Genomic DNA, 17,419 nt, shown 5'->3' with positions numbered 1-17,419 from the left:
GAAGGAAAAAAGGAAAGAGGCGAAGGAAGACGAAAGGAGAAGGAAGAGGGAAGGAAGATTATAATGAGAGGGAGGGAAGGTCTGAGGGAAGTCCTGCCTTAGCATTTGACCCCACAATGCCCCCCCCCGCCGCCAACACAAGTGATGTCAAGCTGACCACGCCCATCCTGGCCACGCCCCCCCGGTCAAACGCAATCCTGATGCGGCCTTCAATGAAATCTAGTTTGACACCCCTGTTCTAAATGATCATTCACATTTCCTACTTCTCTCCTTCAGTTTAATCCTTGTTTGCCAATAATTACCATGAGGCGACCGGCTTGCTTTTCGTTTATGCAGTTGTGGTTTTTTCAGTGGTAATTCCCTCGGCTGGGTCTCTTCAGAGCTCCGCTCTCGGTTTTTTACTTTCTCCACCCTTTTCAAAGATCTCTCGATGAAATCTCTCTTCTGCTTCAGAAACGATTCCTGTAGGCTGCTGTGGACCGGTGCAAGCTCTGACAATGTCACTGGGGACGGGGGGGGGGGGGGGGGGAAAGATGTCCATTTCTACAAGTAGGAATAGAGTGATTTTCAACAGCCTCAGACCCAGGCCCACAAGGCACTGTTCTTTTCAAAAATATGTAACACACTGAGTACACTGAGGTATAGAATTAAGATCACGTGAAGGGTTAATACCACTTTATAATGCCTTGGTAAGGCCACACTTGGAATTCTGCATCCAAGTTTTGGTCGCCACGATGTAAAAAAGATGTGGAGACTCTAGAAAGAGTGCAGAGAAGAGCAACAAATATGATTAGGGGACTGGAGGCTAAAACATATGAAGAACGGTTGCAAGAACTGGGTTCTAATGAAAAGAAGGACTAGGGATGGCATGATAGCAGTGTCCCAATATCTAAGGGGCTTCCACAAAGCACCTGAGGGCTAGACAAGAAGCAATGGGTGGAAACTAATCAAGGAGAGAAGCAACTTAGAACTGAAGAGAAACTTCCTGACAGTTAGAACAATCAATCAGTGGAACAGAAGTTGCCTCCAGAAGTTGTGAATGCCCCAACACTAGAAGTCTTTAAGAAGATGTTGGGTAACCATTTGTCTGAAACGGTATAGGGTTTCCTGCCTAGGCAGGGGGTTGGACTAGAAGACCTCCAAAGTCCCTTCCAACTCTGCTATTGTATTGTATTGTATTGTATTGTATTTATTGTATTGTATTGTATTGTAAAGAATAATAATATGTTTGAGGGCAAGAAACCTTTTGGAAATGCAGACGACTAGTGCTATTGCTACAGTATTTTAAACATGCATTTAGCTATAACCACCTTTCTAATTTAACAACTGCAATGATTCATTTAACAAACCTGTCAAGAAAAGTCATGAAACGGGGCAAAACTCACTGAACAAATTTCTTACCTAGCAACGTAAATTCTGGCTTCAATTGTGGTCGTAAGTTGAGGACTGCCTGTCTTATCTGCCTGGATGTTACAGTTTTTAATTCAAGCTGCTATCATCTCTGAATATCCAGAGGTTCTGATTTACACTCACATATTTGCAATATACCACATACATACCCTCTCTTGGCTTAGAATTTGGATCCGGATCGTTTGGAGGACTTGAAGTTTCTGGTGGATAGTCCAGCTGAGTGAGAAATTCATCCACTTCTGGATTCAATGGGAAAAATCCTCTGCTCTGTCCAAAAAATAATACGTAAATATGGTAAGCAAGACGTTGGCGGCATAGTAAGGGTTGACACATTAAAAAGGACAAAACCACTAAAAGGAGGCATAGCTGCCTAAATCAAAGAATAGCTGAAGCTAAAAGTATTTTAATTGGAATATAATGGCCTTGAGGCATTAATTACAGGTAGTCCTCAGCTTACATCCATTTGTTCAGTGATGGTTCAGCACCAGAGGCGGCATTCAGCAGGTTCTGACTAGTCCTGGAGAACCGGTAGGGGAAATTTTGAGTAGTTCGGAGAACCGGTAAATACCACCTTGACTGGCTGCACCCCCATCTATTCTCTGCCTCCCGAGTCCCCGTTGATTGGGAGGAAATGGGGATTTTGTAGTAACCTTCCCCTGCCACACCCACCAACCCACACCAACAGAATTGTTAATAGACATTTTTGAATCCCACCACTGTTCAGCGCTGAAGCCGTTACTGTACTATGAAGCCGTTATCGTGGCAACTCCACTGTGCTGTACAGTAGAAGCCATTTTACGGCAGTACAGTAGAAGCCATTTTGCGGCACAACAGGCTGCATCTTAACAGACCCCCCCCCCCCAAGGGGTGCTAGGGGTGTCTTATGTATATTATCGAGTGTATGGTTTTTAAATTTGTACCTGTACACCGCCCCGAGTCCCTTCGGGGAGAGGGGGCGGTCTAGAAGTTTAATTAATTAATTAATTAATTACCCCCCCCCTCCCCACACAGTATTTGTCTCTACAGAGTAAGTCATCTGCGTACTAAGTTTGGTTGAAATTGCTTAAGGCATTCCAGAGTTATGCTGGAACATACACACACACACACACACACACACACACACACACACACACACACACACAGCCAATTATATATATATATAGACTAGTCCCTTAAGTCTCAGCCATTGCAACAGCCCCGTGGTCACATGATCCCGTCAACTTGTGTACCTGGCTCATTAGGGAGCCCTGGTCATATGAAGCCCCTTGGGGTTTTCCACAAGCGAAGCCAAAGCTGGTAGGGATGGTTATAAGTCATTCCTCCCTACTGCTAGTCGCTGCCTGCACAGCTTGTACTGGGGGTCTCCCAGGGGCTCTCTAGCCTTCCTCAACTCAAGTGGTGCATCTTAAGGTTTCAATAGCAATCAGGATTGCCGTTGCTAAGGGATGTGACTGTCAGCCGCCAGCAGTTCGACAGTTCGAATCTCACCAGGCTCCAGGTTGACTCATCCTTCCATCCTTCTGAGGTGGGTAAAATGAGGACCCAGATTGTCGGGGGCAATAGGCTGACTCTGTAAACCGCTTAGAGAGGGCTGTAAAAGCATCTGTGAAGCGGTATATAAGTCTAGGTGCTACTGCTATTGCTATAATTCATATGGCCAAATCAAAATGTGTCTATTATCACTCCACCCACACACACAGACACACACGCCACCTTTTTACCTGGGGACAGTCCTTCACTTCCAAATGATCACCGGGTATAAGCTCTGATTCTGCAGTGCTGATGTCATTAGAGCTTACTAGCGTCAGATCTGGTTCTTCCATGATGCCCCTCCCTGTAAGGGTCTCCTAAGAAATTAATTACAGGAAACAGTAAATCATCGGCATTTCTACAAAAAAAACCCGCACATTTATCTGCCAGAGACAAACATTTGGTTCAAAAACTGCATCATTCTATCCCAGCCCCTTAGGGCAGGAGTCCCCAGACTTGACAGCTTTAAGACCTGTGGACTTCAGCTCCCAGAATTCCTTAGCCAGCCAGGCTGGCTGGGAATTCTGGGAGTTGAAGTCCACAGGTCTTCAAGTTGCCAAGTTTGGAGACTCCTGCTTGAAGGCAAAAGGTCATATCATGAGCCATACCAACGAAAGAGCTAAAGTTGACAGAATAGGACCGTCACTTTGGCAATGCCCCATCGTGGACCTTCTTTAGCCTCTGTCTATTAATTTGTGGTTGTTCTTTTCTTCTGGTATTTGAGCAACTGTAAATTAAACAGTGTTATTTTTATACCTCTATATACTGCTATACTCTTCTATGTTTTAATTTGGCTAAACGGCTTTTGTTAGCTGAAAATCAATGCATTCCCCTCTAAACAGAGCAGCTTCAATTTGATATACTGAATTTTAACCAGGGGTGTCAAACTCAATTTCACTGAGGGCTGCATCAGGGTTGTGTTAGGCGTGGCCAGGGTGGGCGTGGCCAGCTCGAGGTCACTCATGTCAGGGGCGCCTGCATGGCCCAAGCGCTCTGCCTGTGAAAATGGACTCCCGAGCTCCATTTTCGGCTGCCTCGGCTTCCTGCAACCCTCGGCCAGTAAAAACGGAGCTCAGGAGGGCTGTGTGTGAGCTCCATTTTCGCTGGCAGAGCGTTGCAGGAGGCCGTGGCAGCCGAAAACAGAGCTTGGGAGCCCGTTTTTGCTGGCAGAAGCATCGCAGGCCAGTCCTTCGCTATTTGCAAGGCAGCTCCGCGGGCCGGATCTAAGCACCCCATGGGCCAGATCCAGCCCCCAGGCCTTGAGTTTAACACCCCTGATTTAAACCATCTCCATCTCATATCCCTTAGTCATGTGATGGCGAACATATGGCACGTGTGCCACAGGTGGCATTCCGAGCCATATTTGCCGGCACGCGAGCCATCAGCTCCAACGCGCAGCCAGATGATTTTCGGCCTTTCAGAGGGCCAGCGGAGGATTTTTTCACCCTCCCCAGGCTTTCGGAAAGCCTCCGGAGCCTGGGGTGGGTGAAAAATGGGCCCAACGGGCCAACCAGAAGTTCAGAAACGATCCGTTTCCAGCAGCCAGAAGGCCTCCAGGAGGCCGGGGGGAGGGTGAAAGGAAAGCCTCCGGAGCTTAGGGTGGGTGAAAACTCTCTCCCCTCCCACGGGTGGTGGTGGTGGTCGCCACGCACGTACGCAGGTGGACGGGGCGCATTGAATTGTGGGTGTGGGTACACCCATGCACGCGATAGCGCATGCACGCACAATTTTGGCACGCCTTTACAAAAAGGTTCGCCATCCCTGCCTTAGTCTTACCCAAACAGGGAAGCTGCACTGTGACAAACGGGAATCCGAGCTTTTAGCCTGGATGGCGCCCGTATTTAGTTGTGGAAACATGGCGGGCTGACTGATATTTTCCTCTGCAGAATTCTGAAAGGGACTGCCAGAGTTCATTTCTTGAGGCCAGCCCAGAAGAACCTTCGATGTTGGAAAACTCTGCCCTTGGGTGGAATTTAGATCACATTGCGCGACGTCCGTTTCGATCAATCTGTTCCTGGTCCCCGTTTCGTTGTTTTTGTTGAAGGACATTGCGGCTAGTTCAGCAAAGCAGAGGCTCTCTGCCGTTGAGTTCATGTCCCCTTTAGCCGATTCTGTCCTCTCCTGAGAACTTTTCCTCGGGCCAAAACTCGGAATGATCTCGTACATGGAGGTCTGATCTTCAACCGGAGTAAGGCTGCGAAAAGTTTCAATGGACGAACAGAAATAACGAAAGTCGCTGTCATCTGGCAGGTCCTCGCATGAGCTCGTCTCGGATGAAATAACGACAGGGTCCTCAACGCAGTCCTTGTTTAGCTCGAGGTTTTCTTCAGGGATGAAACTAAAGGCTCCGGATCGACCAAAACTATTGTGCAAAGTACTTTCCAGAGACAGGGGTTCAGACAATTCTTCGGCAACGAGTTGAACAGCTGTGAAGTGGCAGAAAACTGTGTTTAGGTGAGGTTAAGTACGCATAAATTCAGAACATGACTGAAGTTTTAGAAGGCTTAAGCAGAGAACGGAGCAATTATTACTCGTATTAAAAAATAGATAAAGTAGCCTTCCACCAGGTCAGACCATCTGCTCATCGAAAGCCAGATGGCTGCTTCAGTCAAGATTCTCAAGCAAAGGCCTTACCAGAACTTTCAAGATCTGAGAGACTGAAAAAAGAAAATAAACCACACTCTGCTACCGTGTTTCCCCAAACATAAGACCGGACCAGAAAATAAGCCCTAGCATTTTTCTGGATGCTCGTAATTTAAGCCCTACTCCAGAAATAAGCCCCAGTTAAGATAATCAATCAGACAGATGCATTTAGTACCGTATTCTCCTGAAAATAAGACCTAATTGGAAAATAAGTCCTAATGCGTCTTTTGGAGCAAAAATTAATATAAGCCCCAGTCTTATTTTTGGAGAAACATGGTAACAAGCTATAATTCTTCACCAAAAAACATTTCTTTCCTAAGGTATAAAATCTGATTAACCAAATCATAGTGATTATTTCTCAATAAGGTAAAGATTTTCCTGTCTGGTCGTGTCTGACTCTAAGGAGGGGGCTCATCTCCATTTCTTAGCCAAGGAAGCCAGCACCGTTGAGTGGTCATGTGACCAGCAGGACTATATGCTGAGGCTCATGGAACGCTGTTACCTTCCCAATGAATTGGTACCTATTTATCTACTCGCATTTGCAGGGTTTTGAACTACTAGGTGGGCAGGAGCTGGAGGAAGGAACGGGAGCTCACCCTGTTGCACAGCACTCAGGTTTCGAACCCAGGCTGTCTGCTTTCCAGCTCACAAGCTCAGCGTCTTTAATCCCAGATGCAAACGCCAGGGAAACCATGAGATGCCAACAAAAAAACAATCAGCACAGCTGGTTGTTGGTTTGTCATCAAACGTTATTTCTATATCTCGCTTAGCAATATAATATTGTTCTACTGTTTTAAAATGTTTTAAAGATTTTAATTTAATATACTGTATGGGAGCCACCCAGAGTCGTTTGCTGAGATGGGTGGCTATAGAAATCCAATGAATGAATGTAAGTCTTTGCTTTAAAATCTGCTGGGGAAAATGAGAGAAGCATGAATCAAACTGAATCTTTGGAACCTAAACTTCCAAGTTTAATAGACATAGGTCAGCCCCCATTCAAATATCCCATTGGTTAATAAAGGAAATTATTACTTTTAAAAACATTTTCCAGACTATAAAGACCAAGGGAGTAAACAATTACCTTGCCTGGGCTGATTCATCCTTTCATCACTCTGTACCTTTAGCTGAGAATTGCTTAGGTTTCCTCTGCTAAGAAATAAAGTACTGTTCCTTCCCTCTTCTATGGTAGAAGATGTTGAATCTTGACTCTTAGATAAATCTGAAACCTACAGAATAAAAATGCATGAGGGGTGAATCAAGGTGTAGCATGAAAATTTCATAACAGATGGCTAAAAACTCATCTCATCTTAACATATGGAATTCTAGTGTTACTAACGATTTGGTAGAATCGGAAAAACTGATAGTGAAATGGTGGCAGAACCATCCTGCAGCAACAAAACTGTTACTCCACTATACAATCATGTTGTGTACTTCACTGTGACATACGTTACCTAGATACAGGTAGTCTTCAACGTATGACCAAAACCGAGCCCCAAATTTACGCTGTTAAGCGAGACAGCTCAGTGGGTTTTGCTCCATTTTATGAACTTTCTTGCCTGGGTTGTTAAGTGAATCACTGCAGTTGTTAAGTGAGTAACATGGATTTGTTAACAGTTAATTCCCCATTGCCTTTCCTTATCAGAAGGTCACCAAAGATTGTTAGGTAACCCCCCCGTTAGGAGAGCGAGTGTGCAGAGAAGCGTAGTGAGAGTGGTGTGGAAGAACACGCACAAACCAGCATACAGGAACATAGTAAATAGTAAAAGTAATTGTATTTTACTTATGTGGAAAATAGAGGTATTCAGAGTTCAATTCACACACAGTTCAGTCAGTCAGTTGTCAATGTTCTCAGTTAAGGAGTGATCCATTGAACACAGTCCAGTATCATATAATCAGTTCAGCACACAAAGCAGCTAACAGTAGCAAAAGTCACAGTAACTCACATATCCACCGATCAGCATCTAACAAACAGAGGAGCTAACAGTCATTCTGGCTCCATCTTATGGCTGCTTGAGGTAACAGCAACCAATCCCATTACAGCTGTACTTAAAGAAACAGTACTACTCTCATGGCTTATATATTGCTGATCCAACCGTTAGCTTACATTCCTAACAAAGATTATCATATGACCCTGGGACATGGCAACGGTCATAAAAATGAGTCAATTGCCAAGCAGCTGAATTTTGAACACATGACCATAAGGATGCTGCAGTGGGCATTAAGTATGAAAAATGGTCATAAGTCACTTTTTCCAGTGCTGTTGTAACTTTGAACGGTCACTAAATGAGCCGTTGTAAAGTGTTCTGGCTAAAGTGTCACAGTCCTAGTTACCTATTTGCCATAATGAATGTACTTTTGAAGGGAATTAAGCCAGAGCCCACTTTTCAAAAGAATAATAAATTCTCAATTTTCTTCATTCGAAAATACCTTGCTTAAGTCTTTGCTGCTGTGAGATATGCTGCACTGAGAAAGAGTTGAGCAGATATCAAAGTCAGCACTCGGTTTCAAAGGCTGAAAAAGTTCACGGTGGAAATTTGGAAAATGTCTTTCTATATCAGTAGCATCAAGTCCAAACGCTGGATCTAAAACAAATGAAGTGGAATTTTCAGAGAGTACCACACACACGTTTATTCCAGAATTTACTTTTGTGGATTGTTACTTTGTAGTCACGATGGGAACTCTATAAACCCGTGATGACAAAACCATGGCAGGCATGCATGCACCAGCCAGCTGATTTTCGGTCTTTCGGAGGGCCGGGGGAGGCCGTTTTCGCCCTACCCAGACTTCAGGAAAGACTCCGGAGCCTGGGAGGGTGAAAAGCAAGGCCAAAAGGCCACCGGAAGTGCAGAAACTATCTATTTCTGGCTTCCAGAGGGCCTCCGGGTGGCTGGTGGAAGTCATTGTTGCCCTCCCCAGGCTTCAGGAAAGCCTTCGGGGGGGGGCATCACGCGTGCATACGCAGGTGGGTGGACGCTTTGCATTGTGGGCATGGGCACGTGTGTGCACACACAATTTTGACACGCCTTTACAAAAAGGTTTGCCACTGGTGCTATAAACCTAGGGCAGGGGTCACAACCCGTGGCTCCGGAGCCACATGCGGCTCTTTCATCACTCTGCTGTGGCTCCTGTTGCTAGCCGGCACAATTTTGAGAGGAGCTTCTGGGGTTGCGGGGGTGGAGCACAGCGCACCAGGACAAGACTCTATGGCAAGGGGCGGGTTTTCCTGTCAGCTCCACAATTGACAGGGCTTTCAGTTAGGACAGGTAGAGGAAAAAGGATGCCGCGCTGGGAGGAGACTCTATGGTGGGGGAACCAGTCGGCTCCAGAATTAAACGGGGGTTTTCTGGTTAGGACCTTTGTGACTCTAAGTATTTAAGATTGCCGACCCCTGACCTATGGTGACCAAGTTGTATATTAGGATGGAATCATAAAATTGGAAGCAAAACAGTATGTTGAGTACATAATAGGAACACTCGGCCATTATAAAAAAAAAAAATCTAATATTGTGTGAACAGGAAATACCAACTCAATGCAAATTTTCCTAGACTGCAAAATTCAGAGAAATAGCGACTTTAAAATGCAACATTAAAACAATACTTTTTTCACTCTCATAGCCTCAGGCCTATTGTGTAACTTCTTCACATAATATGTGTGTGTATTTCGTACTGCGTAACAGAATATAACATTAACACATTAAAAATTCACAAAAACAGCATATCAAGTGCCTATCAACTGAATTCTTCTAAAAACACACAGCACGAGTGATGAATAAAATTATGCATAAAATTAAATTATGTATGAGCAGTTACTGGGGTGTTTAAGCCCGTGACCGGATATCTAGATTGTTTAAATAATTGGACAGCAATGCCTTCAAGATGATGTATTTCATGCAGAGATTCAGGGAGCCTCCTGGGGAGCAGGGGGAGGGGGATTCCATCGCAGTATGATGTAAAATTTGTGGAACGTTACCACAATCCCAATCACTGCACACAAAAGAAACATTATATTGCATGAGGAAACAATGAACAGAGTTAATTTTTCTGAATGCTTTGAAATATTCCATTTTATTATCTTCTAATTACATTACCGTGGCCAGAAGACACATTACTCAGTGATGACCAGCTGAAATCCTTTCTGTATTTGTTTATTATTTGCTGGATTTTGCTTCCATCGTACTCCACTTCTTCGAGAGAGAGGCGAGAACTAGGATGCTTTGAGGAGTCCTCAGATTTTTGTAGAAATGAAAGAGCGCTTGAGCTCTCCTTTGCTGGGAAGCTCAAAACGCTGCTCTGAGGCTTGGCTGCACAGGACTCTGCAAAGCAATTGCAAATAATTCTCAACTTTATTCAAGTAAAAAAAAAAAACACCAAATGTTTCTATTTGCAAGAACTGGGTGCTTAAGTGTCTTATATTTTCATATCAGGTACAGCAGGGGTGTCAAACTCAAGGCCCAGGGGCCAGATCCGGCCCACAGGTGCTTAAATCTGGCCCGCGGGGCTACCCTGGAAACAGTAAAGGATTCGCCCCCGGTGCCTCTGCCAGCGAAAACAGAGCTCGAGAGAGCTGCAGAGCGTTGCTAGCAGAGGGTTGCAGGAGGCCTTCGCAGCCGAAAATGGAGGTGAGGCTCGCAGGCAGCCGTCCCGAGCTCCTTTTCACTGGTAGAGGGTTGCAGCAGACCGTTGCAGCCGAAAATGGATGTTGTGAGGCCGCAGGGGGGAGGGCAGTTTTCGCTGGCAGAGCTCTCGGGCCACCAGTCGCCCCCGATACGAGTGACATTGGGCTGGCCCCCTGAGGTCAAACTCAACCCGGATGCGGCCCTCAATGAAATCGAGTTTGACACCCCTGAGGTAGAGCTTCACAAACGTAGGTTCTAACTCACTGCCTGTGGCGGTTTTCAGTACCCTCCCGATCATAGTTACCTCAAAGGTGCTTTTTCAAAAGGCAACTGGACTTTTTTTGAAACTGGAGTTTCATTTCTCATCCAAGAAACTTCATTGGTTATGATCGTGGTGGGGAAGGATAGGTACCGACAGCTGAGAAAAAACAGCCCAATTGCCTTTTGAATAAGCCCCTTTGAGTTCTACCTCATTCTATTTTTTTATTTATTGATGCAAAATATAGTTGTTGTTGTTGTTAGTTGCGAAGTCATGTACAACCCATTGCGACCCCATGGATAACGTTCCTCCAGGCCTTCCTGTCCCCTAACACCCTACCATACTCTGTCGTCCCCTTCTTCTTTTGCCCTCAATCTTTCCCAGCATTAGGCTCTTCTCCAGGGAGTCCTTCCTTCTCATTAGGTGGCCAAAGTCTTTGAATTTCATCTTCAGGATCTGGCCTTCTAAAGAGCACTCAGGGTTGATCTCCTCTAGGACTGACCAGTTTGATTGGCTTGCAGTCCAAGGGACTCGCAGGAGTCTTCTCCAGCACCAGAGTTCAAAGGCCTCCATTCTTTGGCGCTCAGCCTTCCTTATGGTCCAACTTTCACAGCCATACCTTGCAACTGGGAAAACCATCGCCTTGACTATACACACTTTTATTGGCAAGATGCAATCTATCTATCATCTATCTATCTATCTATCTATCTATCTATCTATCTATCTATCTATCTATCTATCTATCTATCATCTATCTATCTATCATCTATCTATCTATCTATCTATCTATCTATCTATCTATCTATCTATCATCTACCTTATCTATCTATCTATCTATCTATCTATCTATCTATCATCTATCTATCTATCTATCTATCTATCTATCATCATCTATCTATCTATCTATCTATCTATCTATCTCTATCTATCTATCTATCTATCTATCATCTATCTATCATCTATCTATCAATCTATCAATCTATCTATCTATCTATCTATCTATCTATCTATCTATCTATCTATCTATCAATCATCTATCATCTATCTATCTATCTAAAAGAGGGTTAGGGTTAGGGTCACTTTAGTTGAACTTGCCACAAACTTACCTTTACCTGAAAGACTATTATCCGAGTTGTACTTTTTTATAAAGTTGGTAGCAGGAGGAGTCACTGAAGAAAAATAGCTGTGAGCTACTTGCTGTGTACAAGTTGTTGGCACTAACAAACCCGGAGACCAGGCGTGTGAAAGTGTTACCTAGGGCAAGAGTGTTATACACGCGTCTGAGTACCGATTACTACAATCACAAGTGCTTCAAACCAAAACTTCCTTCCTTCTGAGCTCAGTTCAAGTGTAGAAACCTCCATGTAGTCAATGGTCAGCACATGTCAGGTTCATCACTGCTCAGGACAGTCAATCAATCTCGTTCTTGCTCTCCTCTTCCGTCCCACCCACCCACCCACCCACCCGCTTCCAGCAAAATCCTCCAGTCTACACTCATACACTCATTCATCACACACAAAACTCACAAATCCAACAAGCACGCAAACACCGGTTCAGGCTTGAATTGCTTCCCAGAACGGTATACAAATCATGCACCACAGATCAGCTGATCAGTTTAGTGCTCATATTTGGCTATTTCTCATCACAGAGCCACGGTGAATAAGAGGCTCTCAGAGGAATCGTAAAGCAATTCAAGACACTTTTAGGACGGTTAAATAATTTTTTTAAAAACTGTATTCTGTACTATTATAATATAAAATGCAATACGTCTTAGCGGTATGTTTTTTAAAATGCTCTCAAGAAAGGTGGTACTTTGTTTGCAAATGACTTTTCAAATTGAATCGGAATAAAGCTTAACGTTCTTTTAAATAAGACAATGAACTGCCATACTGTTCTTTACATACACATCAAGTAATACTCTCTTTGTTTTATTCTTTTTGCCATCTAAAAAAAATCTTGGGGAAATTAATGGAAAGAAAAGGAAAACTGTGATGGAAAACATATGCAAGTTAATGTGCCAGATGGAGTTCCTTAGAGCAGGGATGTAAAAACTCACAGCGTCGTCACAGGATGTGTCTGGACTCCTCCCCCCCTTTCGCTAAACAGGGCGTGGGCATGGCCAGCCCTCCAGCAGCAGATTCGGACAGTGAGGAGGTTGGGGAGGAACATGGACCAGTCCTGAGGGCTGAGAGAAGCTCAGACAAGGGCTCTGTGTTGGAGGCAGAGAGGGAGCTAGACAGCAGTGAGGCAGAGGAACAGCTGGAGCCTGTCCCAGTGTGCGCATGCGCAGACCTGCCAGAAGACAAGAACATCTAAGAAAGCAGGGTCAACTTGCGAATAAAGGCGCACCTTGGAGGAGATTGGCCCCTCCCATAGGAAACCCAAAAGGAGCAAAGGGGGAGTGGGCTTTTGCAGGAAACAATTCGTTCCATCGGTCGTTTCAAGAGAGGAAAGTTCTGTTTGTGACTATAAGAGACTCTGTGCCACGTTTTGCCTTGCCCTGTGTTTGGAAACTAGTTATCTGGCAGCTCTCCAAGCAAGATAAGGTTCGTGTTAATAAACATTCCTCTGAAAGACTCTTTGCCAAGCCTTGCTGACAGTGAATGAAAGGAATTCACAGTCGTATAAACAAAAGAGGTTTTGCCGAGACCCAGACTCTGCTTCAGGCTTGTTAAGGAATCCTAGGTCAGAACAGCATCCTGCCCATGGGCCGGGAGTTTGACAGCTCTGCCTTACAGCTTTTTATGTAACGGGAAGTGTAAAACGTGAACAGTGTATTGGTCACGTGACTTCCAGGTTCAGAGTACTCATGAACAGTATTTAAAATGCAAAGGTTAAAAGAGAACGAGATTGTTTAAAGCAAATGGTGCAATTATGTAACATACTAAACCCTATGCCTTTATGACTTACTTGGCTGTTTGGCCTCAGTGATGGATCAGGAGATGGAACTCTTCTTCCATTATCAGCAGAATAATTTGATAAATGTCGATCTACAGAAGTAAATTCTTTGGAGTGGACTGGATATAAAGAAGGGAAAGCAACATGAAGCAGCTAGTAAGCCATGATGCACTCGAGTTTAACTCTATGGGGTCACACAGACATACTGTATTTTTCGGAATATAAGATGGACCTTTTCTCCCCCTAAAATAGAGTGGAAATGTTATACGCTGAATACAGCCATTTTTGGTCTCCCAAAGCTCCGCTCCGCATCCCATTTTTGCGAAAACAGGCTGTTTTTCATAAAAATGGAGGCTCTTTTGCCTTCCCCCAGCCTCCAGAAGCACTCTGTAGGCTTCAGCAGGGCTGGGGGAAGGCGAAAATGCCCCCGTTTTTGTGAAAAATGGGCAGAAAATGGGCCATTTTTCACAAAATGGGGGTGTTTTTACCTTCCCCCAGCCCTGCTGAAGCCTGCAGAGTGCTCCTAGGGGCTAGGGAGGACAAAAATGTTTTTTTCTTACTTACCCCTTTGAAATCTTGGTGCATCTTATAGTCCGAAAAATATGGTAATTCTTCCACAAGTGATGGTAGACAATAATTGCAACAGGGATACACAGTACATCTAAGCAGGATTTCTCAAACCTTGGCAACTTTAAGATGTGTGGATTTCAACTTGTCAATCCCACTTGGCTGGGGAATGCTGGGAGTTGAAGTCCACACATCCTGAAGTTGCCGAGGTTGAGAAACGTTGATGCCAATGCTTGTTAAATATCCGTGGCAGCGTTTACAGAATATTTCTTAAACATGAAATACGCGCTTGGCTATTTCAGAGAGTTCATGTTGATTTCCAACTTGATAAAAAATTTAATCCCACCACCCGTCCTGCTAAAAAGGAATAGTTCTCTCAAAATGTAAGTCCTCTCACCTGAGTCGTACAAACCATTAGCTTTCCACATCGATTCATTGGGGCGTGATCCTTGTATACGCTCCAGGCTTTGGCCAAAATCTAATTCTTTATCATCCGCCATAGAAATAGTTCTTAGCAGATCTATTTCTTCCTCTAAAGACTCAGTTGGGCTTTTACTAGGCCGTAGCTTATCAATTTGGGGAGTGAGGAATATATTTCCAGTAAGATGCTCTTTGTATGCTGAAATTTCTGTAGCAACAAGGAAAGGTGCGTTAGAAAAAGGCTATACTTGCTTGTTCAACTGTCCCACTGGATCCTACAGAGTAGACATATTCCAAATCTTCTCCTTTAAAAGTTGCCACTTAGGGTGACATAGGAGGCTTATCTTTTTGAGGGTCCCTGCCAGTAGTGGGTTTCGGCTCTTGTTGCAACCGGTACGCTGCAACAGGAGCCGGGCGTGCACCATGGGCACGCGTATTGCGCACACATGCGCACACACCGCCTGCGACGCTCGAGCTGCTCGGCAGAGCGTCGCGCAGGCATCGTAGGCTGCACAGATGGCCCGCTTCCTTCAAATACAGGTAAGGAATGAGGGCGAGCGGGCCCTCCAAAGCACCATTCCGATACAGTGGCTGCCGCTTCCGGCAGGCACCGGTAAGCGCGTACCCGGGCTTACCGCCTGCAACCCACCACTGGTCCCTGCCCTAATGGAACATTCTTCCCCTTCAGATACATTAAGACCTCACTAAATGTCTATGGAGATTCTTAGTTATCCAGGTCACGTTTGTCCCAAAGATGCTTTTTCCAAGAGGCAACTGGACTTTCTGGTTTTTCTTTGAAGACGTTTCGCTTCTCATCCAAGAAGCTTCTTCAGCTCTGACTGGATGATGGGGAATGGAAGGATTTATACTCTTTGCAGACAGCGGGTCATTTGCATCCTTTTTGATGGTCGTTGAGGCCACTTGCTGGTTTATCTGTGTCCTCAGAGTCACCTGAGTAGTGCAAATGGGTGTGGAGCCTTCCTGGAACTATTGAAAGGACGGTGTTGTAGGACAGAAAGGACTGTCTATCTTCAGTCTACAACAAAGTCCTTTCAACAGTTCCAAGAAGGCTCAGGTGACCCTGAGGACACAAGACAAATCTCCAGGTGGCCTCAACGACCCTCAGAAAGGATGCAAATGACCAGCTGTCTGCAAGCAGTATTCATCCTTCCATTCCCCACCATCCGGTCAGAGCGGAAGAAGCTTCTTGGATGAGAAGCAAAACCTCTTCAAAGAAAAACCCATAAAAGTCCAGGTGCCTCTTGAAAAAAAGGATCTTTGGGAGGATTAAGACTTCGCCCTTTTAAACTTCTGGAAAGCCACGAAGAGCTGGCTTTCTCCCCAGGGCCTGCAGCGTGAGGTTGGCGCCTGGATTGGATTGGGCATCTGGTTTCTCTTGTATTGTACTATGTTTCGTTAAACTATTGTATTGTTATTACCCTTGTTCGCTACCCGGAGTGGTGTCTCACAATATAGGTGACCAGACAAATCTTTTAAAACAAAGCAAATTGTCACCTGCTGGGGAAATCAGGAGATTCAGGCAGTTCAAATGAGTATAAAGATTTATTGCAAGCTGAAGCTCTACTACAAGAATCTGGCCAACTGGCCGGTTAAAGGAAATGAGCGGGAGATAAGAGGCATTCCAGGTGGGCTGGACTTAAAATCTCTTGTAGGCGCACAGGGATTCATGACTTACGACATGTTTGACCCCTCCCTTGGACTCAGCCTGGTCATCTCCTAACACAAATAAGGCTATATTTTGCAGCAGCTGCCCTGTAATATTTTGTGTAGTAACAACAGAGTATTTTTATGTTTTAGGATTTCTTTTGAAAACTAGTTAAATGTTGCTTTTCACAAGTTGCCAATAGTATATCCATGCCAACATCTTACGAATGATGCATCAATTATCAACCATCAATAATATATTGTATCTTATCTTTTTCTTGTTTTTGACAATCAACATGACTAAGGAGAAAACAAAGAAGCATGAGACAAATCTGGGTATCCTAAAACCTTGCATCACAGCAAGGCAAAACTGTCTTTTTTCCAAATCCAAAGGAGCATTTTCCCATGTACATACACAAAGCTTTTATATAAACCACCTTCAAGCTACCACTACAGCACAATAACTGTACAGAACAAGTCACAATGTCCATCTGATAAAAACACTACCAAGGTATTCCAAAATGAGCTAAGTTTAAAATAAGGCAAGTTGAAGGGCAGGAAAGAAATTCAATTCTGTTCAATTCTAGTAAGGGTAGAATTGAATGGAAGAGACATTGGTGATCTCTTCCAGGCCGCCTATCACTGTTTCAACAATACGCTTCTGCGGTTAAATGCAATGAAGTTAAGTGCTTCAAGGCAGAAAGAGACATGGTTTTGATTAGCGTTACACTGTCATAATTCACCTGCAGTGGAAAATCTGTCGCTCCTTGGTGTGTCAAGTTCTTGTATAGCACTGAGTTCATGCTGCTCCAAATCCAGTCCTGGTTTTACTTTGACCAAAGGTGGTTTGGAATGCCTCTGTTTCTCTTCTCTGGTCCATATGCTCTGAAATGGCCCTGCAAAATAAAGATATGTTCAAACCCAGAACTAATGTGACAACTATAGAAACTTGGACTCTGGACTGAGACTTCCCCAGTTAAATCTATTCTTCTGTGAAGGAAGCTGTTCTCCCTGCAATATTGATGTATGCATCTATGTGTATTTCCCCTTTTGTATGGCTGTAATAATATTATTTATCAGTATCTTCTTTATTCCCCCCCCCTCTTATTGGTATGAGGATAGTGATGATGATTCTATTGCTTTGCATGAGAGTTTCTGCACCACAGATTTATCATCAGTCCCTTTCGGGAGTCTCCCGAGTCCCTTTCGGGAGAGGGGGCGGTCTATAAGCGCTAAGAAATAAATAAATACATCAGCTATAGAAATAGATGTTTGGAGATCTATTTCTTTCTGTAAAGATTCAGTTGGGCTTTTTACTTTTACTGGCTGTAGTTTATCAACTTTGGGAGTGAGGAATACATCTCCAGTAAGATGCTCTTTATATCTTATTATTTGACCAAATAAAGCATTCA

At 44.3% G+C, this 17,419-nt stretch overlaps 1 protein-coding gene across 4 annotated transcripts in view; it reads right to left on the bottom strand.

Annotated features, from left to right (window-relative positions):
- The window catches only part of CEP295 (centrosomal protein 295), a 60,226-nt gene that overhangs the window by 3,577 nt on the left and 39,230 nt on the right, over window positions 1–17,419 (bottom strand). For 3 of the 4 annotated variants that reach the window (XM_081950684.1, XM_081950687.1, XM_081950685.1), the window contains 11 exons: window positions 16,751–16,903; window positions 14,320–14,550; window positions 13,368–13,474; window positions 11,564–11,711; window positions 9,671–9,895; window positions 8,011–8,165; window positions 6,665–6,809; window positions 4,717–5,366; window positions 3,132–3,257; window positions 1,560–1,677; window positions 303–503 (listed from right to left, as the gene is read on the bottom strand). In XM_081950684.1, the coding sequence (XP_081806810.1) occupies window positions 303–503; window positions 1,560–1,677; window positions 3,132–3,257; window positions 4,717–5,366; window positions 6,665–6,809; window positions 8,011–8,165; window positions 9,671–9,895; window positions 11,564–11,711; window positions 13,368–13,474; window positions 14,320–14,550; window positions 16,751–16,903 (2,259 nt within the window). The remainder of the gene's footprint in view (window positions 1–302; window positions 504–1,559; window positions 1,678–3,131; window positions 3,258–4,716; window positions 5,367–6,664; window positions 6,810–8,010; window positions 8,166–9,670; window positions 9,896–11,563; window positions 11,712–13,367; window positions 13,475–14,319; window positions 14,551–16,750; window positions 16,904–17,419) is intronic. The other variant, XM_081950686.1, reaches the window with a different exon arrangement.

The sequence above is a fragment of the Natrix helvetica genome, assembly GCF_964273705.1.
Source record: "Natrix helvetica genome assembly, chromosome: 4".
NCBI classification, from domain to species: domain Eukaryota; kingdom Metazoa; phylum Chordata; class Lepidosauria; order Squamata; family Natricidae; genus Natrix; species Natrix helvetica.
The sequence above is the reverse complement of the archived record's forward strand: the minus strand, read 5'-3'. Positions and strand labels throughout refer to the sequence as shown.